The sequence below is a fragment of the Phoca vitulina genome, unplaced genomic scaffold, assembly GCF_004348235.1.
Source record: "Phoca vitulina isolate PV1807 unplaced genomic scaffold, GSC_HSeal_1.0 scaffold41, whole genome shotgun sequence".
Taxonomy (NCBI): domain Eukaryota; kingdom Metazoa; phylum Chordata; class Mammalia; order Carnivora; family Phocidae; genus Phoca; species Phoca vitulina.
Genome location: NW_022589744.1, coordinates 11205349 through 11227088, shown reverse-complemented (window position 1 = coordinate 11227088; position 21740 = coordinate 11205349). Strand labels below are relative to the sequence as shown.

General features: G+C 43.1%; 1 protein-coding gene across 1 annotated transcript in view; it reads right to left on the bottom strand.

The window, feature by feature from the left end:
• Nucleotides 1-10074, bottom strand: part of NUP85 (nucleoporin 85) — a 32320-nt gene extending 22246 nt beyond the window's left edge. The window contains exons 1-5 of the mRNA XM_032429455.1: nucleotides 9730-10074; nucleotides 6426-6516; nucleotides 3501-3663; nucleotides 1787-1857; nucleotides 79-122 (exon numbers count right to left, since the gene is read on the bottom strand). Of these exons, the coding sequence (XP_032285346.1) occupies nucleotides 79-122; nucleotides 1787-1857; nucleotides 3501-3663; nucleotides 6426-6516; nucleotides 9730-9762 (402 nt within the window). The 5' untranslated portion in view covers nucleotides 9763-10074. The remainder of the gene's footprint in view (nucleotides 1-78; nucleotides 123-1786; nucleotides 1858-3500; nucleotides 3664-6425; nucleotides 6517-9729) is intronic.
• Between the last annotated feature and the right edge of the window lie 11666 nt (nucleotides 10075-21740).

Here is a 21740-nt window from a genome sequence, read left to right as displayed (position 1 = left end):
AAAGTCACCCTAGGTGGGTGCTAAGGACGCAGAAGGACATAATGGTGCCAGCTGGACAACAAAGGTGGCCCCCCTTACCTGGCTGCTGAACTGGCGACCACTGGCTGGATCTTTAGCAGCAACTAACAACACACAAACATTTTAAATGAGGAATGAAACTTTTAGTCTCATAGTTATACCTTCATATACCAGGTTCTTTGGCTTATGCCTTTGTTTCCGCTAATGACCACCCATTTTCACTACAGATTTTTATTTTTTAAGAGCGTATATGGTGGGGGGGGCGGGGTTGGGAGCAGAGGAAGAGAGAATCTTAAGCAGGCTCACACTCAGCCCGATGTAAGGCTTAATCTCACAACCCTGAGATCATGACCTGAGCCGAAACCAAGAGTCAGATGCTTAACTGACTGAGCCACCCAGGCACCCCTTCACTATAGATTTTTTTAAAAATGCTTAATATCTCTTTGTTGCAGATAAATGATTTGCAAACCCAACACCCTCAAGTTACAAGTGACACTTTCAACTGCAAACTGCAAACAGAGACCATCAGGTTATAAAAGACTCTACTCAGCATCCAGGAGTCACGGGGCTCTCATGGTTATAGTGACTTTAAATCACCAAGGTTAGGGGTGCTTGGGTGGCACAGTTGGTTAAGTGAACAACTCTTGGTTTCAGCTCAGGTCATGATCTCAGGATCTTTAGTTCAGGCTCCAAGTCAGGCTCTGCGATCAGCACAGAGTCTAAGACTCTCTCTCCCTCTGCCCCTCCCTCAATACTCACACATGCTCTCTCTAAATAAATGAAAGAAAGAAAGAAACAAAGAAAGAAAGAAAGAAAGAAAGAAAGAAAGAAAGAAAGAAAGAAAGAAAGAAAAGAGAAATCACCAAGGTTAAAGAACCAAGAATGTGATTTTCAAAGATTGTTAATTTGGCCCTTAGTCTCACACCTGTCGACTCAATACGCTCTAACTTGAAAAATGTACTCAAGGGGTGCCTGGGTGGCTCAGTCGTTAAGCGTCTGCCTTCGGCTCAGGTCATGGTCCCAGGGTCCTGGGATCGAGCCCCACATCAGGCTCCCTGCTCCGCGGGAAGCGTGCTTCTCCCTCTCCCACTCCCCCCTCTTGTGTTCCCTCTCTCGCTGTGTCTCTCTCTGTCAAATAAATAAAATCTTAAAAAAAAAGAAAAAAGAAAAATGTACTCAAGAAAACTGCCAAAAGAAGCGCCTGGGTGGCTCAGTCGTTAAGCGTCTGCCTTCGGCTCAGGTCATGATCCCAGGGTCCTGGGATCAAGCCCGACATCGGGCTCCCTGCTCGGTGGGAAGCCTGCTTCTCCCTCTTCCACTCCCCCTGCTTGTGCTCCCTCTCTGGCTGTCTCTCTGTCAAATAAACAAAATCTTTAAAAAAAAAAGAAAACTGCCAAAAAATTAAGAATTATGTAAGACAGGGGCGCCTGGGTGGCTCAGTCGTTAAGCGTCTGCCTTCAGCTCAGGTCATGATCCCAGGGTTCTGGGATCGAGCCCCGCATCGGGCTCCCTGCTCTGCGGGACGCCTGCTTCTCCTTCTCCCACTACCCCCTGCTTGTGTTCCCTTGTTTGCAGTAACTCCTTTATAAAAAAAAAAAAAAAAAAAATAAAAAAAAAAAAAAAAAAAGAATTTGTAAAAAAAAAAAGAATTATGTAAGACAGGAAGTAAGAGTTTTAAACTGGAAAGTCAAATAGATTCTACCTTGCAGTATTTACAGCCAGATAAACATTTCAATTACTATCACATGTACACACATAAAATCCTTACTTGCAACCTGGTGCATTTCCTCCATACATGCCCTTATGACTGATCGGTAGTTCTTACTCACTCGGACCAATCTACAAAAAATGAAATGACATACAAGATAAGCCTGCTGCATCTTGTGGTGACAAAAAGCAAGGAAGTTCTCAATAGAAGATAGGAGCTTGCTCAAAGACAGGAACCAACCTGAAGGAGTTCCTAACAGCCAAAGCTGGAACAACTTGAGCATCAAAATAAGTAACACATGAGATAACCCAGGGGGTAAAATAAATATCCATGAATCCATACTGATATTAATTGTTGCAGATGAGATCCACTGATGGACACTAAAACTAGTGGTTGAAAATTTAAGGAGAAATAGGATTTGCATAATCTCAAAGTTTCTGCTCCAAATACTTACTAGTTACAAAGGGAAAGACAGTAACTTTATAGTGAAGAAACCCAATAGAAACCACATTAACCAAGTGATCAAGGTCAACAAAACCAGTATAAAACATCAACATCATGAACCCCATATGACGTACTGAGGACACATCATACCAGTTCTGTGGTATTCTTACTAAAAATGAATAACCTTAAAAAAAATGTAACTTTGGGCGCCTGGGTGGCTCAGTTGGTTAAGCGACTGCCTTCGGCTCAGGTCATGATCCTGGAGTCCCAGGATCGAGTCCCGCATCGGGCTCCCTGCTCAGCAGGGAGTCTGCTTCTCCCTCTGACCCTCCTCCCGCTCATGCTCTCTGTCTCTCATTCTCTCTCTCTCAAATAAATAAATAAAATCTTTAAAAAAAACTTAAAAAAAAAAAAAATGTAACTTTTCTCCAATCATGAGAAAACATCAGAGAAACCCAAATGGACGGATAGTCACCAAAATAATTGGTCAATATTTTTCAAAAGTGTCAAAGTCATTAAAGAGTAAATGCAACCTGAGTTGTAGAGGAGAAAAAAGGACCTTAGTTTTTCAACTGGTGAAATTCAAATGAAGTCTTGAATCATAATGTATTGATGTAAGTTTCCTGGTTTAAGTAACAATAACATGGTTATGTAGATATTAACGTAACAAAGCTGGGTGAGGAATGTGCAGGAATCTATTATTTTTGTACCTTTTCCTTAAGTCCAAAATTAGTTCAAAATAAAGTCTTTAAAAAAGGAAATGACGAGGGGCGCCTGGGTGGCTCAGTTGGTTAAGCGACTGCCTTGGGCTCAGGTCATGATCCCGGGGTCCTGGGATCGAGTCCCACATCGGGCTCCCAGCTCAGCGGGGAACCTGCTTCTCCCTCTGACCCTCTCCCCTCTCATGCTGTTTCTCTCTCTCTCTCTCTCTCTCTCTCAAATAAATAAATAAATAAATAAATAAGGAAATGACGAAACTAAACAAATACCCACAAGAAAGCAATTTGTTTAGTTACTAAGACGTAATCTTTAGCAAGAAAAACAGTTCTAGGGGCGCCTGCGTGGCATAGTTGGCTAAGCGTCTGTCTTCAGCTCAGGTCAGGATCCTAGGGTACTGAAATGGAGCCCTGCGCCGCATCACATTGGGTTCCCTGCTCAGCAGGGAGTCCCCTTCTCCCTCTCCCTCTACCCCTCCCCCCCACCCCTGTGCTCACTCCCCCTCCCCAAATAAATAAATAAAATCTTAAGGAAAAAAAAAGGACAACAATGCATTTCATTTGGTTTTCACAATTTACTTGTGGACTTCAGCACCTATCAGCAGCCTACTTACTGAGCTTTTCTGGATTTTCCAGTCAACTCTTCTTCAATTCTCTGGAGGCCCACAAAGATTCCATGGGATTCATTGAAGAGTTTTCTCAAGATCTGAGAGTAAACATCTATATCCTTTCGGATGATATAGATAAAGGGGCAGCCTGGCTCGGTCTCTGATTTTTCTAAAACAGAAAAAATTTAACATCAATCACCACTACCCTCATACAAGAACTCACTTTAAACTTTTTTTAAGATTTTATTTATTTATTCGAGAGAGAGAGAGAGAGAGAGAGAGAGAGATCACAAGCAGGGGGAACAGCAGAGGGAGAAGCGGACTCCCTGCTGAGCAGGAAGCCCAATTCGGGACTTGATCCCAGGATCCTGGGATCATGACCTGAACCAAAGGCAGACACTTAACCGACTGAGCCACCCAGGCACCCTAAACTTTTTTTTTTTTTTTAAGATTTTATTTATTTGACAGAGAGAGACACAGCAAGAGAGGGAACACAAGCAGGGGGAGTGGGAGAGGGAGAAGCAGGCTTCCCACAGAGCAGAGAGCCCGATGTGGGACTAGCTCCCAGGACCCTGGGATCATGACCTGAGCCAAAGGCAGACGCTTAACAACTCAGCCACCCGGGCGCCCAAGCGTCCAACTCTTGATTTTGGCTCAGGTCATGATCTCAGAGTCATGAGATCAAGCCCCGCGTAAGCCTCTACACTGGGCATGGAGCCTGCTTAAGATTTTCTCTCTCCCTCTCCCTCTGCCCCCAACTCCCCACTCGCGTGCCTGCTCTCTATCCAAAAAAAAAAAAAAGTATGAATTATCATTTATTTTTTAAAATTAATTTACTTTTTCTTTTATTTTTTTAAAGTAAGCTCTAGGTCTGGGGTGCCTGGCTGGCTCAATGGGTAGAGACTGCAACTCTTTACCACAGGGATGTGAGTTTGAGCCCCACATTGGGTGTAGCTATTACTTAAAAATAAAATCTTTTAAAAAAATAAAAGCTCTAGGCCCAACATGTGACTTGATCTTATTTTGGAACTACCTTTTGATTCCATCAACTGAAATATGCTGAAAAACATTAAAGTCAATATTAGCCTATGTATAACTCAATACATAAGATAAACCTACAGCTGAGGGCCTCCTGGGTGGTTCAGTCAGTTAAGCGTCTGCCTTCAGCTCAGGTCATGATCTCAGAGTCTTGGGATAGAGCCCTATGTTGGGCTCCCTGCTCAGTAGGGAGTCTGCTTCTCCCTCTCCCTTGGCCCCTGCCCCCTGCTGGTGCACGCACACTCTCGCTCTCTAATAAATAAATAATCTGGGACGCCTGGGTGGCTCAGTCGTTAAGCGTCTGCCTTCAGCTCAGGTCATGATCCCAGGGTCCTGGGATCGAGCCCTGCATCGGGCTCCCTGCTCAGCGGGAAGCCCGCTTCTCCCTCTTTCCTTTGCCCCTCCCCTGCTTATGCGTGCTCTCGCACTCTCTCTCTCATATAAATAAAACCTTTAAAAAATAAATAAATAAATAAATAATCTAAAAGAAAAAAGAAACCTACAGCCAAAATTTTATATAACCTCAAATTCAAATAAATAATATTTCTATATTACTTTGTACTGCCATTACCCCTAAAACAAAGAATCAAGAGTTGCCTAAACTATTTTGCAACAGTGATAAAAAGGCTCTATAATGATAAATTATAAACCAGCAACTTGTGGAAATTTCTTATATAACAGCTTCTTGAACAAGCTGTGATGATGTTCAATGGCTTGTCTCTAATGAGATTTCAATAGACATAAACAAACAGAAAATCTCATGTTTCCAACAATCAAGGACAAACTAAAAATCCTGATAAGCTTTCCCATTAAGTATGAAAAGAGGGCAGACATATTCAAAGAAAGTTCTCTTCTAAGCAATTGTCCCTTTGGCAGCTTCTAGAGCTCTGCCAAGCTTGAGATCTTTTTTTTTTTTTAAGATTTTATTTATTTATTCATGAGAGACAGAGACAGAGAGGCAGTGGCAGAAAGAGAAGCAGGCTCCCCCCCCCTTGAAGCAGGAAGCCTGATGCGGGACTCAATCCCAGGACCCTGGGATCAGGACCTGAGCTGAAGGCAGATGCTTAACTGACTGAGCCACCCAGGCACCCCAAGCTTGAGATCTTTAATACTAAAATATCCCATAAACTTTTGGCAACATCAGGTACAATTGTTAATGATAAAATCAAGAAAAACTACATTGAAAAAAAATTTTTAACTACATCACTTCAAAATTGCATGAACTGCACACCACATGATTTGCCAAAATTATAAGACTTCCATTAGAGCAATCCCCTCTTTATAAAAGAGGAAAACCTCCACATTTGGATAAAGAACCTATCAAAGATTTGCAAGAAAATATCTTCAACATTTCCTGAGACTCCTCTTGAAATGGAGAAAGCAAAATCAAATGTCAAAATTTAGTTTTATCTTGCTACTAGAGGAGTCTGTAACAGAAAGAAAAGATCCATGTCCAAAACCTGAAGGAGCTTAGAAAAAAAGGAAGAGTCATTTCCCTCTCCAGATCTTTTGTGCTTTATATCAACAGCTAACAGAATTCATCAAGTTCATAATACTACAAAAGTAAGGGCTATGAGAGCTGCAGTTTCAAGGTAAGGGGGCTGCTGTGAAGGGAATTTAGTCATTCTGGACAAGAAAGGGAAAAAACCTGAAATTTTTAAATACAAAGGAACACCACAAAGATTATTAATTTTTTTCCTGGATTCAACATCTTCCAGATCCCATAAATTAATGAAAATATTAAACAGCTAAAGGTTCAAAAATGAAAATGGTACAAAGTAAGTTCAACTCTTTCTTGCCTCAGTTAGTTAAATCTGAGAGAATAAAGGAGAAAAACAACCAAATGTGCCAAGATGGATAACCTGGAAGAAAAAAAATAAAATAAAAACCTACCTTTTTTGTTGAAGGAGGTTTCACACACCAGCATCTCCCCTGGACCCCAGTCAAAACACATTTGCTTCTTTGAATTCACTCCTGGAATCAACTAGTTAAAAAAATTTTTTTTAAAAAGGGCACAGACACTGTTATTTTTACTAAAGGCTTTGCTTTCAAATGATTTCCAAGTAGAACCCTAGAAATAAGTGGCCATGAAAGTTAAGTGCTAATCTATGTATACAGCTGAGTGTGGCTGAGGTCAGCCCAGTCTGTTAAACCCTGAATAAGCAAGCGAGCTTTCCTGGGCACCTCAACTCAGCCTGCCACTTTGCAAGTGTTGATAAAAAGGAGAGGTATCCTTAATCAATTACTATATTGTAATTTAACGATCTATAGTTCAGAAAAAGGGAATTTTTAAAAAATAGAAAAGAAATCGAACTGTCTGGGGTGCCTGGTTGGCTTAGTTGGTTAAGCGTCTGCCTTCAGCTCAGGTTGTGATCCCGGGGTCCTGGAATCGAGTTCCACCAAATCGGTTCTCTCTCTGCCTCTGCCTCTCTCTCTCATGAATAAATAAATATATCTTTAAAAAAAATGAACTGTTGGGGCACTGGGTGGCTCAGTCGTTAAGCGTCTGCCTTCGGCTCAGGTCATGATCCCAGGGTCCTGGGATGGAGCCCCGCATCGGGCTCCCTGCTTGGTGGGAAGCCTGCTTCTCCCTCTCCCACTCCCCCTGCTTGTGTTCCCTTTCTCGCTGTGTCTCTCTGTCAAATAAATAAAATCTTAAAATAAATAAATAAATAAAAAATAAAATGAACTGTTACTTACTAAAAGGAGCCCTCCAATACCATGGCTTCTGTCCCATCTCTGATGAGGACTCTCAATTTTTCTCTCCAACTCAGATCAACCCCTTTGAGCCTCAGCCTCATATATCCAACTACCTAATCCACACCTTTATAGGTTACCTAACCTCTAGAGCTATATCCATAACATCAGAACCAAAAAAGGACTCTTGATGCTCATCTCCAAGTCTCATTCCATTCCCCCACTGGGATAAAGCCTTCCCCAACTGTTAGGAGTAATCTTTTGATTCTTCTCTTTCCCTTACCACCTTTGTCCAATCAGTAAATCCTGTTCTACTCTTAAATAAGCCTGAATCCAACCACTTACATGTCTACCAGTCTAACCCAAGCCACCAACTCTCATATGACTGCAACAGCATTTCTCAGTGCCTGAAATGACTCTCCTACATGGTTATTACCTTGCCCTGTAAATAGATAAAAGCTCACAAGGGCAGGGGATTCCGGGATTCTCATTCACTGCCTAGAAGAGACCCTGGCACAAAGTTGGCACTCCATAAATATTTTTGGCAGAGAATAAATTTGGCTGGAAGTAATCTGGTCTCAAGACAAGTGCAGTCAGTTCTTAGGAAGGGCTAATGCAGTCATTTAACTACTAAGCAATGTCTAGTAAGCCTTTTTCTGTACTGTGCTCTAGAAATACAACAATGTATGATACAGTTTCTGCCCTCCAAAAGCTAGCAGTCTACTGAGGAAGTCCAATAAAAAAAAGGCAGTAAGAAAAGTGGAGGGGTGCCTGGGTGGCTCAGTCATTGGGCGTCTGCCTTCGGCTCAGGTCACGATCCCAGGGTCCTGGGATCGAGCCCCGCATTGGGCTCCCTGCTCGGTGGGAGGCCTGCTTCTCCCTCTCCCACTCCCCCTGCTTGTGTTCCTGCTCTCCTTATCTCTGTCTGTCAAATAAATAAATAAAATCTTTAAAAAAAAAAAAAAAGTGGAGAAATGCTAAGGCAGAGATAAACACAAAAGAGGATGTTTTAGCAGACTCTTAATGGATGAATAGGCCACACAAGGGGGAAGTGTTATACACAGTGGTACTGAAGCAAATGGGTATCCATAAGCAGAAAATAAACCTCACACCATAGACAATATAAAACTTAGACACAAATGTAGAGAAAAAGCTGTAAAATTTGAAAAGCATAGTAGAAAATCTTTTTGATCTTAATGTAAGCAAAGATAGGACACAAAAAGCACAAACTACAGAACAATTTATAAATTGGGACTTCATCAAAATTAAACTTCTGTTCTTCAAAAAATATTATTTTTTAATTTTTTTTTTAAAGATTTTATGGCTCAATATCAAAGTAGTGACTCCCCAGGGTTGTGCAGGTTACTGGAAAGATGCCCCCATCGAAAGATTCTGACATAAATGAAGGAGGGAAAGGCAAGATGATGTGTAGTTTGAAAAAGTTCCAGTGATTCTGATATTCTAATTTTTCTTCTCACTGACACTGACACAGTCCTTGATACATAATATTTAAAGTAACTCACAAGTCTTAAAAAATTAACACTCTACAGTAGTAAGTTTTATAGAGTAACAACCCACATTAACTATTTACGATCTCGTGTCTCATTTTGTCCAGTTGGCTTTGAAATGACCCTCATCTTTAATCTCTGCTTTTGTCAAACACTGCTTTTCCATCTGATGGATTTAGCTGAAAACTGCAGGCATCTCAACTTTCTCAAAAGCAATAAATATACGATCAGGCAACCTGCAGTTTAGTGAAGCTTACAACTTACTAAGAGCTGGGAGGTGCAGAACAAGCCAATAATGGACAGAAATATTTGCCCTAGTCAGGGAGGTAAGGGAAAGCTTTCCTGAGAAAGAGGGTGTGGTTCTTGCATTTGAAAAATGAGGAGATAAACCGGAGAGAAAAAGAGTTTTCCAGGTAGGAGGATCGGTAGGTATCTCGTATCTAAAAGCCACGAATCTCTTTACGAACATTATAGATCATTCACATTTGACACTCTCTTGAAAGTCCAGACAGAACTGAAAGCAAACAGAGCAATAAGAACAAGAAGTCTCCGAGAATACTTTTAGTAAATCTTGGGCCAGCACGGCACAAGGAGCAGAACCCAAGCTCACGGTGTTGCGATATGAAGCTTAGATCTGCGGAAGACAAAAGCTCCTTCGACCTCTGCTCGGTCGGAGCCCGCTCACTAGAGCACTAGTCCAACAGGAAAAGCGAGGGAAGTGGGATGGGAAAGTCGGGAAGACAAGAAAGGGTGAGGGATGGAGTGAGGAGGGAGGCCTCCGAGCCAGGCATTTCTGAATATACAAAAAAGAGTAGAAACCTAGCGACCACTACTGCGACCCAAACACGGGCACCTAGCTAATGGGACCTCCGAACCGTGGCAACTGAGCTGGGGAGGGAGCCAGGAGCCTCGCGGGAGGTAGACAAGCCTACAGTGACTACGCAGACACAATCATCGGACCGCGAAGGCAAGACTGTTGCGGGTGCCCTTACAGTGACGGTCGGCTCGCCGTCGAGCTCCTCCATACCGCCTCGCCTCAGTCCCCTGGAACTTGCACGGCCGCCAAGGCTCCGGGCTCAGGCCTCCCGCTCACAGCCGGCTGCCAGAGAAGACCCCCTTCGGAGCGCCTCCTGCACTGCCTGCAGGCCCAAACGCCCATCGCTACAGGGGCCTCTGCTCTCGGCCACGATCCTCCCTCTGCGACACTCTATCATGTCCCTCCTTCCTGGCCGGCGACAACACGACAGGGAAAACAGAGCCAGGGCAGCCTGTCCTCACAATAACCCTTCAACCGGGTCAGGCGCCGCCGCGGACAGCTCCGCGCCGGCCAGGGAAAAGGCCCCCGGAGACGGCGGGAGCCGCGGCGGTGCGGTTGCGCGTGCGCGAGATGGGGCGGCTGCTCCGAGGCGAGTGCAGGGTCTGGCCCCGGGGTGAGCGAGCTCGTGGTGTCTCCGGACTCTGGCCGTTCTCGCTCCTGTGTGGTCTGCAAGTTAACGTCGTCGCAGCTGCTTCTCTGAGCGGTATCCAGGCTTTGCCCAAGCCCCGTCGGTCGCCGCCCCTCCCACCCCAAAACGCTCAAAAGGCACGCAGACAAAATTAAAGCGGCTGAAACAACTGTGAAATCGAGACAGCTGGGCTTGCTTCATTAAATACAAATACTAGTTTGTTATCTCACCAAAGCAAAGCAGAAAAGGGGACTTAAATCAGGGAATCCCAGACCTTGTTATGGAAAACTGAGAAGTGTTCCAATAACTTAAAGGAGTAATTTATTTTGTAAATGCCATATTTACAAATACATACGCATACAGGGAAGAAAATAGAGGACTGTTTCTAAATTAACAAATAAGCAACTTCTCGAACGAATTGAAGATAATTTGAAATTTAAAGATAAGTCTTAGGAAATACTGCCTGAAAGTGTAGCAGCTTCTTTCATTTAGAAAAGAAATTTGATCTGGAAACAAGACATAATTTCAAAACTCCCCCTTCCCTGAGGTTCTTCTGAACGGCCTGTTTGAATTGCTAGAAAAAGATGACTTGGAGTGGTTAGGAAAATCCTGTCACCCCAATAGTTCGTTCTTTTGAGGTACAGATTGTTAAGCAAAGGAAGAAAAATTCTTGTGGCTATCACAATTTCATCCAAATCTTTGTCTCTGAAGACAGCCATCCATAGGATGAACTTTAATGCAGTTTTGCACAAAATTCCACACTGTTCTACCATCTACGTCTTTTTTTTTTTTTTAAAGATTTTATTTATTTATTTTAGAGAGAGAATGAGAGAGAGCGAGTACATGAGAGGGGGGAGGGTCAGAGGGAGAAGCAGACTCCCCGCTGAGCAGGGAGCCCGATGCGGGACTCGATCCAGGGACTCCAGGATCATGACCTGAGCCGAAGGCAGTCGCCCAACCAACTGAGCCACCCAGGCGCCCCCATCTACGTCTTAATGCATTTTCCAAATGTTTCACAGTTTCACTGATCTGAGCGTTTCTAATACCAGTGGTGTGGCTATGAAGTATGAGGAAAGCATTCATGTCCATTTTCCAGGGAGTAAAAAGAGGCCTAATATTTTCTGAAAGTAAAATGAACATTCAGGGGGTGACTGGCTGGCTCAGTCAGTAAAGCATGCAACCCTTTTTTTTTTTTTTTTTTGAGCATGTGACTCTTGATCACATTGGGTATAGAGATTACTTAAAAATAAAATCTTTGGGGGCGCCTGGGTGGTTCAGTTGGTTAGGCGACTGCCTTCGGCTCAGGTCATGATCCTGGAGACCTGGGATCGAGTTCCACATCGGGCTCCCTGCTCAGCGGGGAGTCTGCTTCTCCCTCTGACCCTCCCCCCTCGCATGCTCTCTCTATCTCATTCTCTCTCTCAAATAAATAAAAAAATCTTAAAATAAATAAATAAATAAATAAATAAATAAAATCTTGGGGTGCCTGGGTGGCAGTGGGTTAAGCGCCCGACTCTTGATTTTGGCTCAGGTCATGATCTGGGTCTTGAGATCAAGCCCCAAGTGGGGCTCTGCACTTAGCATGGAGCCTGCTTAAGATTCTCTCCCTCACAAACCATGAGAGATGATGGACTCTGAAAAACAAACTGAGGGTTCTAGAAGGGAGGGGGGTGGGAGGATGGGTTAGCCTGGTGATGGGTATTAAAGAGGGCACGTTCTGCATGGAGCACTGGGTGTTATGCACAAACAATGAATCATGGAACACTGTATCTAAAACTAATGATGTAATAATGTATGGGGATTAACATAACAATAAAAAAATTAAAAAAAAGATTCTCTCCCTCTCCCTCTGTCTCCCCCCAGCCACTCTCTCACTCTCAAAAAATAAAATTAATTAAAAATAATAATAAAGGGGGGCGCCTGGGTGGCTCAGTTGGTTAAGCGACTGTCTTTGGCTCAGGTCATGATCCCGGAGTCCTGGGATCGAGCCCCGCATCGGGCTCCCGGCTCAGCGGAGAGCCTGCTTCTCCCTCTGACCCTCTCCCCTCTCATGCTGTTTCTCTCTCGCTCGCTTTCTAATAAATAAATAAATAAAATCTTCAAAAATAATAATAATAATAATAATAATAATAATAAAGGGGCACCTGGGTGGCTCAGTCGGTTAAGTGTCTGCCTTCGGCTTCGGTCATGATCCCAGGGTCCTGAGATCGAGCCCCAAGTCAGGCTCCCTGCTCAGCTGGGAGTCTGCTTGTCCCTCTTCCTCTATCCTTCCCCTGCACTGCTCATGCTCTCTCTCTCTGTCTCTCTCTGTCTCAAATAAATAAATAAAATCTTAAAACAGGATGAAAGACCAAAAAGAAAAACCACCTTTCTCAAAGGGAGACCTGAGAAAAAAACTATTTGAATGACAAAAGACCTTGGAAAATTTTAGTACTACAGTTTCTTGATATTTTATTTTTTTTTAAAAGAACATACTTCTGGGGCACCTGGGTGGCTCAGTCGTTAAGCATCTGCCTTCGGCTCAGGTCACGATCCCAGGGTCCTGGGATGGAGCCCCACGTCGGGCTCCCTGCTCCGCGGGAAGCCTGCTTCTCCCTCTCCCACTCCCCCTGCTTGTGTTTCCTCTCTCGCTGTCTCTCTCTGTCAAATAAAATCTTTAAAAAAAATAAATAAATAAAAGAACATACTTTTTTTTTTTAAGATTTTATTTATTTATTTGACAGAGACACAGCGAGAGAGGTAACACAAGCAGGGGGAGTGGGAGAGGGAGAAGCAGGCTTCCCACCGAGCAGGGAGCCCGCTGCGGGGCTCCATCCCAGGACCCTGGGATCATGACCTGAGCCGAAGGCAGATGCTTAACGACTGAGCCACCCAGGTGCCCCAGTTTCTTGATATTTTAAAACTCATTTGAAGGGCGTCTGGCTGGCTCAGTCAGTAGAACATGTGGCTCTTGATCTTGGGGTTGTGAGTTCAAGCCCCATGTTGGGTGTAGTGATTACTTAAAGATAAAAAAAAAAAAAGACCCTCATTTGAAGAAGCATTGAAATTGTCTGACCTAGGACTAGGTAATACTAGGTCTGGGAATAAGTATTCTGGGAATACTAGGAAAAAGTATTAGAAACATATTTTGGGGGCGCCTTGGTGGCTCAGTTAGTTGGGCATCTGCTTTCAGTTCAGATCATGATCTCAGGGTCCTGGGATCCAGCCCCATGTCAGGCTCCCTGCTAGGTGGGGAGTCTGCTTCTCTCTCTCTCCCTCTGCCCCTCCCCCCCTGCTCTTGAGTGCTCTCTCTCTCTCTCTCTCTCTCAAATGAATAAATAAAATCTTAAAAAAAAAAAGAAACATATTTTGGTCTAAGAGCACTACACACCAGCAACTTTACATAATTGTTCGAATACGTTTACTTTTTTTTAAAAGAAAACTAAAGCTAATAGAGTTATTATTATTCTATCTATGGACCTTTTTCTTCCTTCTAGTCCCTCTTGATATACTTCCAAGAATGAGGTTTCAATTACATAGTTTATAAATCCTCTTTTTCTTACATATAATCATAAATGAATACTTTTGGAAAAACAAATAATCAGTATACAAATCTTTTTGTCTTCTTTTTCCTCCATAGGCTCCTCCTCTCCTTATATTGGTTGGTTTAACTCCTGAATTCCTGTATCTATACTGAAGAGTCTTCAATTATGCAAGAGAAATTTCAACCTGAGGTATATCAGAACCTAAGGAAGACAGAATAAAATACTTCTGGAATCAAAAATCTCCTAAAACAAAACATAATTATTGCCCAAAAGTCAAACCAGAAATCACTTTCAGTCACTCCAAAGTCAAACTAAGAATCATTCTCAGATCAAGCCAGAAGAATTGTGCTCTAGCACATCTCTAGATGTGGCCTAGATAAAGTGCTAAGTGGATGCATTTAATGCATCCTAGTAAAATCAAATCTCCCTAGCCTGCAGAGAAATAAATACATATATCAAGCAACATAACTATTTTGGAAACAAGGTAGAAATCTATAATCAAGAGGGGCGCCTGGGTGGCTCAGGTCATGATCCCAGTGTCCTGGAATTGAGCCCCACGTCGGGCTCTCTGCTCAGCAGGCGCCTGCTTCTCCCTCTCCCTGCCACTCTGCCTACTTGTACTCTCTCTCTCTGTTAAATAAATAAATAGAATCTTGAAAAAAAAAAAAAGAAAGAAATCTATTACCAAGAAACATAGAGGGGTGCCTGGGTGGCTCAGTTGGTTGAGCGCCCAGCTCTTGATTTCAGCTCAGGTCATGATCTCCTGGAGCATGGAGCCTGCTTAACATTCTCCCTCTGCCCTTCCCCCCACTTGAGCACACACTCTTTCTCCCTAAAAAAAAAGAGAGAGAGAGAGATTGAGAGAAGCATACAAATATTTATGTACTTTGACCCTGTAAGTCCTCTCTTGAAAATTTATTTCAGGGGCGCCTGAGTGGCTCAGTCATTTAAGTGTCTGCCTTTGGCTCAGGTCATGATCCCAGAGTCCTGGGATCCAGCCCCACTCCCTGCTCAGCAGGGAATCTGCTTCTGCAACTCCCCCTGCTTGTGCTCTCACTCTCACTCTGCCCTCTCTCAAATAAATAAATTTACTAAAATCTTAAAAAAAAAAGAAAATTTATTTCAGATAACTTCAAAACAAAAACGGTATATTTTGGTATGTGCTATGTATAACACAACAATAAAAATTTATCAGTCTCAGAAGAACCATGAGAGACAATGGACTCTGAAAAACAAACTGAGGGTTCTAGAGGGGAGGGGGTTGGGAGGATGGGTTAGCCTGGTGATGGGTATTGAGGAGGGCACGTTCTGCATGGAGCACTGGGTGTTATGCACAAACAATGAATCATGGAACACTATATCTAAAACTAATGATGTAATGTATGGGGATTAACATAACAATAAAAAAATTAAAAAAAAAATTTATCAGTCTCCACACTATTGACATTTTGGACCAGAAAATTCTATGTTGTGAGAGCTGTCCTGTACATTGCAGGATGTTTAGCAGAATCCCTGGCTTCTACCCACTAGATGCCAATAATACCCCTCAACAATTGTAACAACTGAAAATGTCTCTAAATATTCCCAGTGTTCTGTAGGGGACAAAATCACCTCTGTTAAGAATTGCTGGTATCAATGTTCAACCTTAGAGGAACAGAGGAACAACTAAGTAAGTATAACAGCAATGAAATTGCCCGGCTATTTCGAAGAACTATGAAGAACATGGAAAAGTCTCTCAAGATGTTTTAAAATGTTCACCTTTTTTGTCCCCATAATTGGGTTTTTTTTAATGGAAAGGGTTATACTTTTTTATTTTTTAAATTTTATTTACTTATTTGACAGGGAGAGAGAGCGAGAGAGGGAACACAAGCAGGGGGAGTGGGAGAGGGAGAAGCAGGCTTCCCGCCGAGCAGGGAGCCCACTGCGGGGCTCGATCCTAGGACCCTGGGATCTTGACCTGAGCCGAAGGCAGACACTTAACGACTGAGCCACCCAGGTGCCTCTGTCCCTATGATTGGACTTCCAGGAAATAATCAAGGACATTTTGAATAACGACAAAAATAAAAAGGAAATAATCTAAATGTCTCACAGAAAAGCCTTATGCAATCATTAAAAGGTAACTGTACCAAAATTTTATGAAGATAAAAGTAAAATTTTGTAAAAATAAAAGGTATCTATCAATATTTATGTAGAAAAAAAGACTAGCAGAGAAGGGTGCCTGGCTGGCTAAGTTGATAGAGCATGTGACTCTTGGTCTCAGGATCTTGAGTCTGAGCCCCACTTTGGTTGTAGAGATTACTTAAAAACAGAATCTTAAAAAAAAAAAAAAGAGGGGCACCTGGGTGGCTGTCGTTAAGCGTCTGCCTTCGGCTCAGGTCATAATCTCAGGGTCCTGGGATCGAGCCCTGCATAGGGCTCCCTGCTCCGTGGAGAGTCTGCTTCTCCCTCTCCCACTCCCCCTGCTTGTGTTCCCTCTCTCGCTGTGTCTCTCTCTGTCAAATAAATAAATAAAATCTTAAAAAAAAAAAAAGACTAGCAGGAGTATTATTACCTTATCATCAAAAAAAGTCATCTTTTATATGGAACTTTTTTTTAAAGATTTTATTTATTTATTTATTTGACAGAAAGAGAGAGAGCAAGAACAGGAACACAACCAGGGGGAGTGGGAGAGGGAGAGGCAGGCTTCCCGCTGAGCAGGGAGCCTGATGTGGAACTCCATCTCAGGACCCTGGGATCATGACCTGAGCCTAAGGCAGACACTTAACGACTGAGCCACCCAGGTGCCCTATATGGAACTTTTGAATTACTATATAGCACACATGAAACTAATATAACACTAACTGGAATTAAAATAAAAACTTTAGAAAGAAGAAAAAGTCATCTTTTAGCATGTTTACCAGATAATTTTAAATTCAAAAGTTGGGGTGCCTGAGTGGCTCAATCATTAAGTGTCTGCCTTCGGCTCAGGTCATGATCCCAGGGTCCTGGGATCAGGCCCCTCATTGAGCCCCTCATGGAGCCCTGCATCCAGCCCCGCATCCAGCCCTGCATCTAGCCCCGCAGGGGGCTCCCTGCTCAGCAGGAGGCTTGCTTCTCCCTCTCCCACTTCCCCTGCTTGTGTTCCCTCTCTCACTGTCTCTCTCTGTCAAATAAATAAATAAAAAATCTTAAAAAAAATAAATAAAGGGACGCCTGGGTGGCTCAGTCGGTTAAGCGTCTGCCTTCTGCTCAGGTCATGATCCCAGGGTCCTGGGATCGAGCCCCGCGTCGGGCTCCCTGCTCAGTGGAGAGCCTGCTTCTCTCTTTCCCTCTGCTGCTCCCCTTGCTTGTGTGCTTACTCTCTCTCTCTCTGTCAAATAAACAAAAAATCTTTTTAAAAAAATAAATAAAATAAAAAATAAAAATAATTTCCTGATAAATGTTTTAAACACATACATATACACATATATTGATACATACATATGTGCACATACACAAATAAGGCCTTATCTGTGAAAACTTGCTCTATAGCTCCTTGTAAGACTTCAAGTTGAGAAATAAAATTATAAATGTGACAAATTCTCTATTGGAGGAGTAAAAGCTGTTCTAGCCCTGTGGCTCTCAAATTTCAGTGAGCTTCAGAATTATCTAGAGTGCTTGTTAAACCACTGACTCATGGACTCTATCACCAGAGTTTCTTATTCAGTGGGTCTAGGGTGGTGCCCAGGTATTTGCACTTCTACCAGATTCACAAGTATAGGTGACGTGGTTGCCCAGGGGACCACCTTTTGAGAACCATTCTCCCAGTTCTGTTCTCCAGCTCAGGGTGAGAGTAATCACTCACTAACAGGAGCTTGAAGTGTGTAGATATTATCTATATTTGGCACAACTGTGAAATATGAGATTTGCTCAATATCTGTTCATTTTATGAGACAAACAGCCTCACATCAATGGGCCCTGCTTGAGTCCAGTAATGGACAGAGAAGTAGGACTGGAGCGTTAATGGGATTAGAAGAAATTGTCATTCCAGTGTAGAAGCTGCATTCAGGAAACCCACTGTAGGCATTTTTGGTATTCTCATGACGAGAACTATGTTACTATTGCTATGTCAGTAAATTTCTTTTTTAAGATTTTATTTATTTATTTGACAGAGAGAGACACAGTGAGAGAGGGAACACACGCACGGGGAGTGGGAGAGGGAGAAGCAGGCTTCCCACAGAGCAGGGAGCCCGATGCGGGACTCGATCCCAGGACCCTGGGATCATGACCTGAGCCGAAGGCAGACGCTTAACCGACTGAGCCACCCAGGTACCCCGCTATGTCAGTAAATATTTATTGATCACTGGGTCTCAGGACTTTGTTACTTGCAGAGACTACAAAGGTGAATAGCAATGATACCCACCCTCAAAAAGGCCCTTACAGGGCCATCCTCTAAGTTATGTGTGTGCAGTATATATATTACTAGACAGTGATGTATGGTATTGTGATTTGGGACAATATTTCCCTATAGTTATACCCCAGCTGACACATTTAAAGTGTAATATAGCAGCCTCTTGGCTTTGACTGTTGGCACTTTTCTCGAGTCCTATCTTTGCCATGACTCAAAGATAGAAAGTTGGAAGTTTTCTATATCACCATTCCAGAAATCCTCCAGATTTCCTGCAGTATTTAGGCATTCAGTATTCAGTGTTCTTATAGTGTTCACAGAGATAGCTCAAGTACTCAACTAACCTTTGTTAGAATGTGAAGGAAGGGGCGCCTGGGTGGCTCAGTTGGTTGAGCGACTGCCTTCGGCTCAGGTCATGATCCTGGAGTCCCTGGATCGAGTCCCACATCGGGCTCCCTGCTCGGCAGGGAGTCTGCTTCTCCCTCTGCCCCTCCCCCCTCTCATGTGCTCTCTCTCATTCTCTCTCTCTCAAATAAATAAATAAAATCTTTAAAAAAATAAAATTAAAAAATTAAAAAAAAAGAATGTGAAGGAAATTTGATGTTATAAACTACACGCTTCAGTTGTCCGTGTTATAAATTCAGTTATGTGTTTCTTGGGGTTTTTGGCAAAGACTTAAAGCTCTAAACAAGACTCTGTGATTCTTGTTTTCCTACTACTTGTAGGAATATTGTTTTTTCTTTGGCAGCTGGCCCTGAGGAGTACCTTCTGGCAGGTTCACCCTACCCTTACTTACCTTCTTATGCCAATTATTGATATTTAATTAGATTTCCAGAGGAATGAGACCTTTCTTGCCCAAGTTCCTACTCACCACACAGCTCCCTCCTCACTTACCACTTCTCTCATCCTTCAGCACCCAGGAACTATGCAAGGTGTTAGGGATAAAACTGCAAAGGAGACAGACAGGTCTCTGCTTTCATGGAATTTTCATTTTGCTGAGAGACAACCAAACAAAAATTTAAGTCAAAACAACTTAACTGGTGCTCCTGGCACTATTCTAGGATTTTTTTCTGCCTGTTTTTTCTCTTCCTTCCATATGGATCTATATGCGGTCCTACAATAACTAAGCGCTGGGCTCTGAGTTGGAAAGCCTGAACTGCATAGGATTCTGTCTCTGCTACTTCAAGGTGGGTGACCAAGTTGCCCAACCATTCTGTCTCATTTTCTTCATCTGTAAAATGGGGACAATAATAGAGGTTTTGTGAGGATCAAGGGCTTAGCATAGAATCCCCAGATAATAATCACTCGATGAACATCTGCCATTGTTCTTTTCTGTATTTGCTACCCCTTCTACTTTCTTATTATTTTAAAAAAAAATTTTTTTTTTATTCATGTGACAGAGAGAGAGATAGAGAGAGAGAGGGAATATGAGCAGGGGAGAGAGGCAGAGGGAGAGGGAGAAGCAAACTCCTCGCCGAGCCAGGAGCCTGATAAGGGGCTCGATCCAGGACCCTGAGATCATGCCCTGAGCTGAAGGCAGACGCTTAACCATCTGAGCCACCCAGGCGCCCCTCTACTTTCTTATTCTAAAGCACCCTCTTCCAGTGCACAGCCACCCCCTTCCCACCCCTATAAAAATGATGAAGGGAGAAATTTTATGTTGGGAAATTTCTATCTTTTCACATTTTTCCCCCTTGGAAATTGGAAAGAGACTCTCAGTATACAACTTTAGTAGATTCCCTAGGTTCAACTCACAGAATTCTGGTCTGCCATTGGAAAATATTTTTTCTTTTTTTTTTAAAGATTTTATTTATTTATTTGAGAGGGAGGGAGAGAGAGAGAGAAAGAGAGCGCACAAGCAGGGGGAGCAGGAGAGGGAGAAGCAGACTCCCCGCTGTGCGAGGATCCTGATGCAGGGCTCAATCCCAGGACCCTGGGATTATGACCTGAGCTGAAAGCAGACGCTTAACCAACTGAGCCACCCAGGCACCGCTGCCATTGGAATATATATGCTCACACATTTGAATATGCTTAACTACTTTTTATAGGAGCTCCTCCTTTGCCTGAAGGTGATTTTGTAATTTAGCATAACTTTGGAGAGGAAGGATATTGTAAGACACACCTGTCGCCCAAAAGCTAATGACTAAACAACCATTTGATTATTGGAGGCCCTCATATATTAATAAGGGTAAGTTTAACATGACATATTCCTTTTTGATGGTTCTCCAGTCTTATCAGGCTGGGAAGGTACGTGATGGCAAAAGAAGACCTAGGTTCAGGAGAGCAAGGATAGCATCTCTCTTTCTCTATAGTACCTGGCATAGCACCCAGCTTGTTCATTCCCTGGCATACAGTAGAAGCTCAATCAACACTACTTGCCAGCTGTGTGATTTTGGGCAAGTTACTTAACTCCTTTGACCCTCAGTAGCAAATATATACTACACCTACTTGGAAGGGTTTGTGTAAGGAGAAAATGAGCTAATATTAGTAATGCCCCACTCAGTGCCTGACGCAGGGCAGTTGGTTCTCTTCCCCTTTCACTTCTTGTGTATTTCCAACCCACCCCCAGCCTGATTATAAGTTATTTGAGTCAGGGACTTTGCCCAGTGCCTAGCATATGACCTTACACATAGGGATAGCTTCAATTTATTTATTCATTCAGTGAATCTTTGAGTACCTACAATGGACAAAAGCTTAGAGTTGATAGAGAGCTGGCACATTCAGGAACCCCAAGTAATTAAATATGACCGAAGCAGACATTTCCAGGAGGAAATGATGAGAAAGAGCTAGAATGGTTAGCCTGGATTAGCTCTCAATGGGCTCTGTAGGTCTTATAAGAATTTTGGACTTTACCCTTCAAGGCAGAGGACTGCCACTGAACCAAGGAGTGGCAAAAACTTGTTTTCACTTTATTTTTATTATTATTATTATTTTGTTTTAAAGTTTTATTTATTGGGCTGCCCGGGTGGCTTAGTCGTTAAGCGTTTGCCTTCTGCTCAGGTCATGATCCCAGGGTCCTGGGATCAAGCCCCGCATCGGGCTCCTTGCTTCAAGGGAGGCCTGCTTCTCCCTCTCCCACTCCCCGCTTGTGTTCCCTATCTCGTTGTGTCTCTCTCTGTCAAATAAATAAATAAAAATCTTTAAAAAAATAAATAATTTAAAATAAAAAAATATTTTATTTATTTGAGAGAGAGAATGAGAGAGAGCATGAGAGGGGGGATGGTCAGAGGAAGAAGCTGACTCCCTGCTGAGCAGGGAGCCGGATGCGGGACTCCATCCTGGGACTCCAGGATCATGACCTGAGCCGAAGGCAGTCGCTTAACCAACTGAGCCATCCAGGCGCCCTTGTTTTTACTTTAGAATGGTTTGTGGGGCGCCTGGGTGGCTCAGTCGGTTAAGTGTCTGCCTTCGGCTCAGGTCATGATCCCAGGACCCTGGGATCGAGCCCTGCATCTGGCTCCTTGCTCATCGGGGAGCCTGCTTCTCCCTCTCCCTCTACCTGCCACTCCTCTGCTTGTGCTCTCTCTCTCTGTCAAATAAATAAAAATTCTTAAAAAAAAAAAAAAAAGAATGGTTTGTGGTTCTCAGACCAGTGTGTGCAAGAATCACCAGGCAAGCTTGTTAAAAATGGGGGATTCCAGAGCCACATTGCCCAAGAATATGCATTT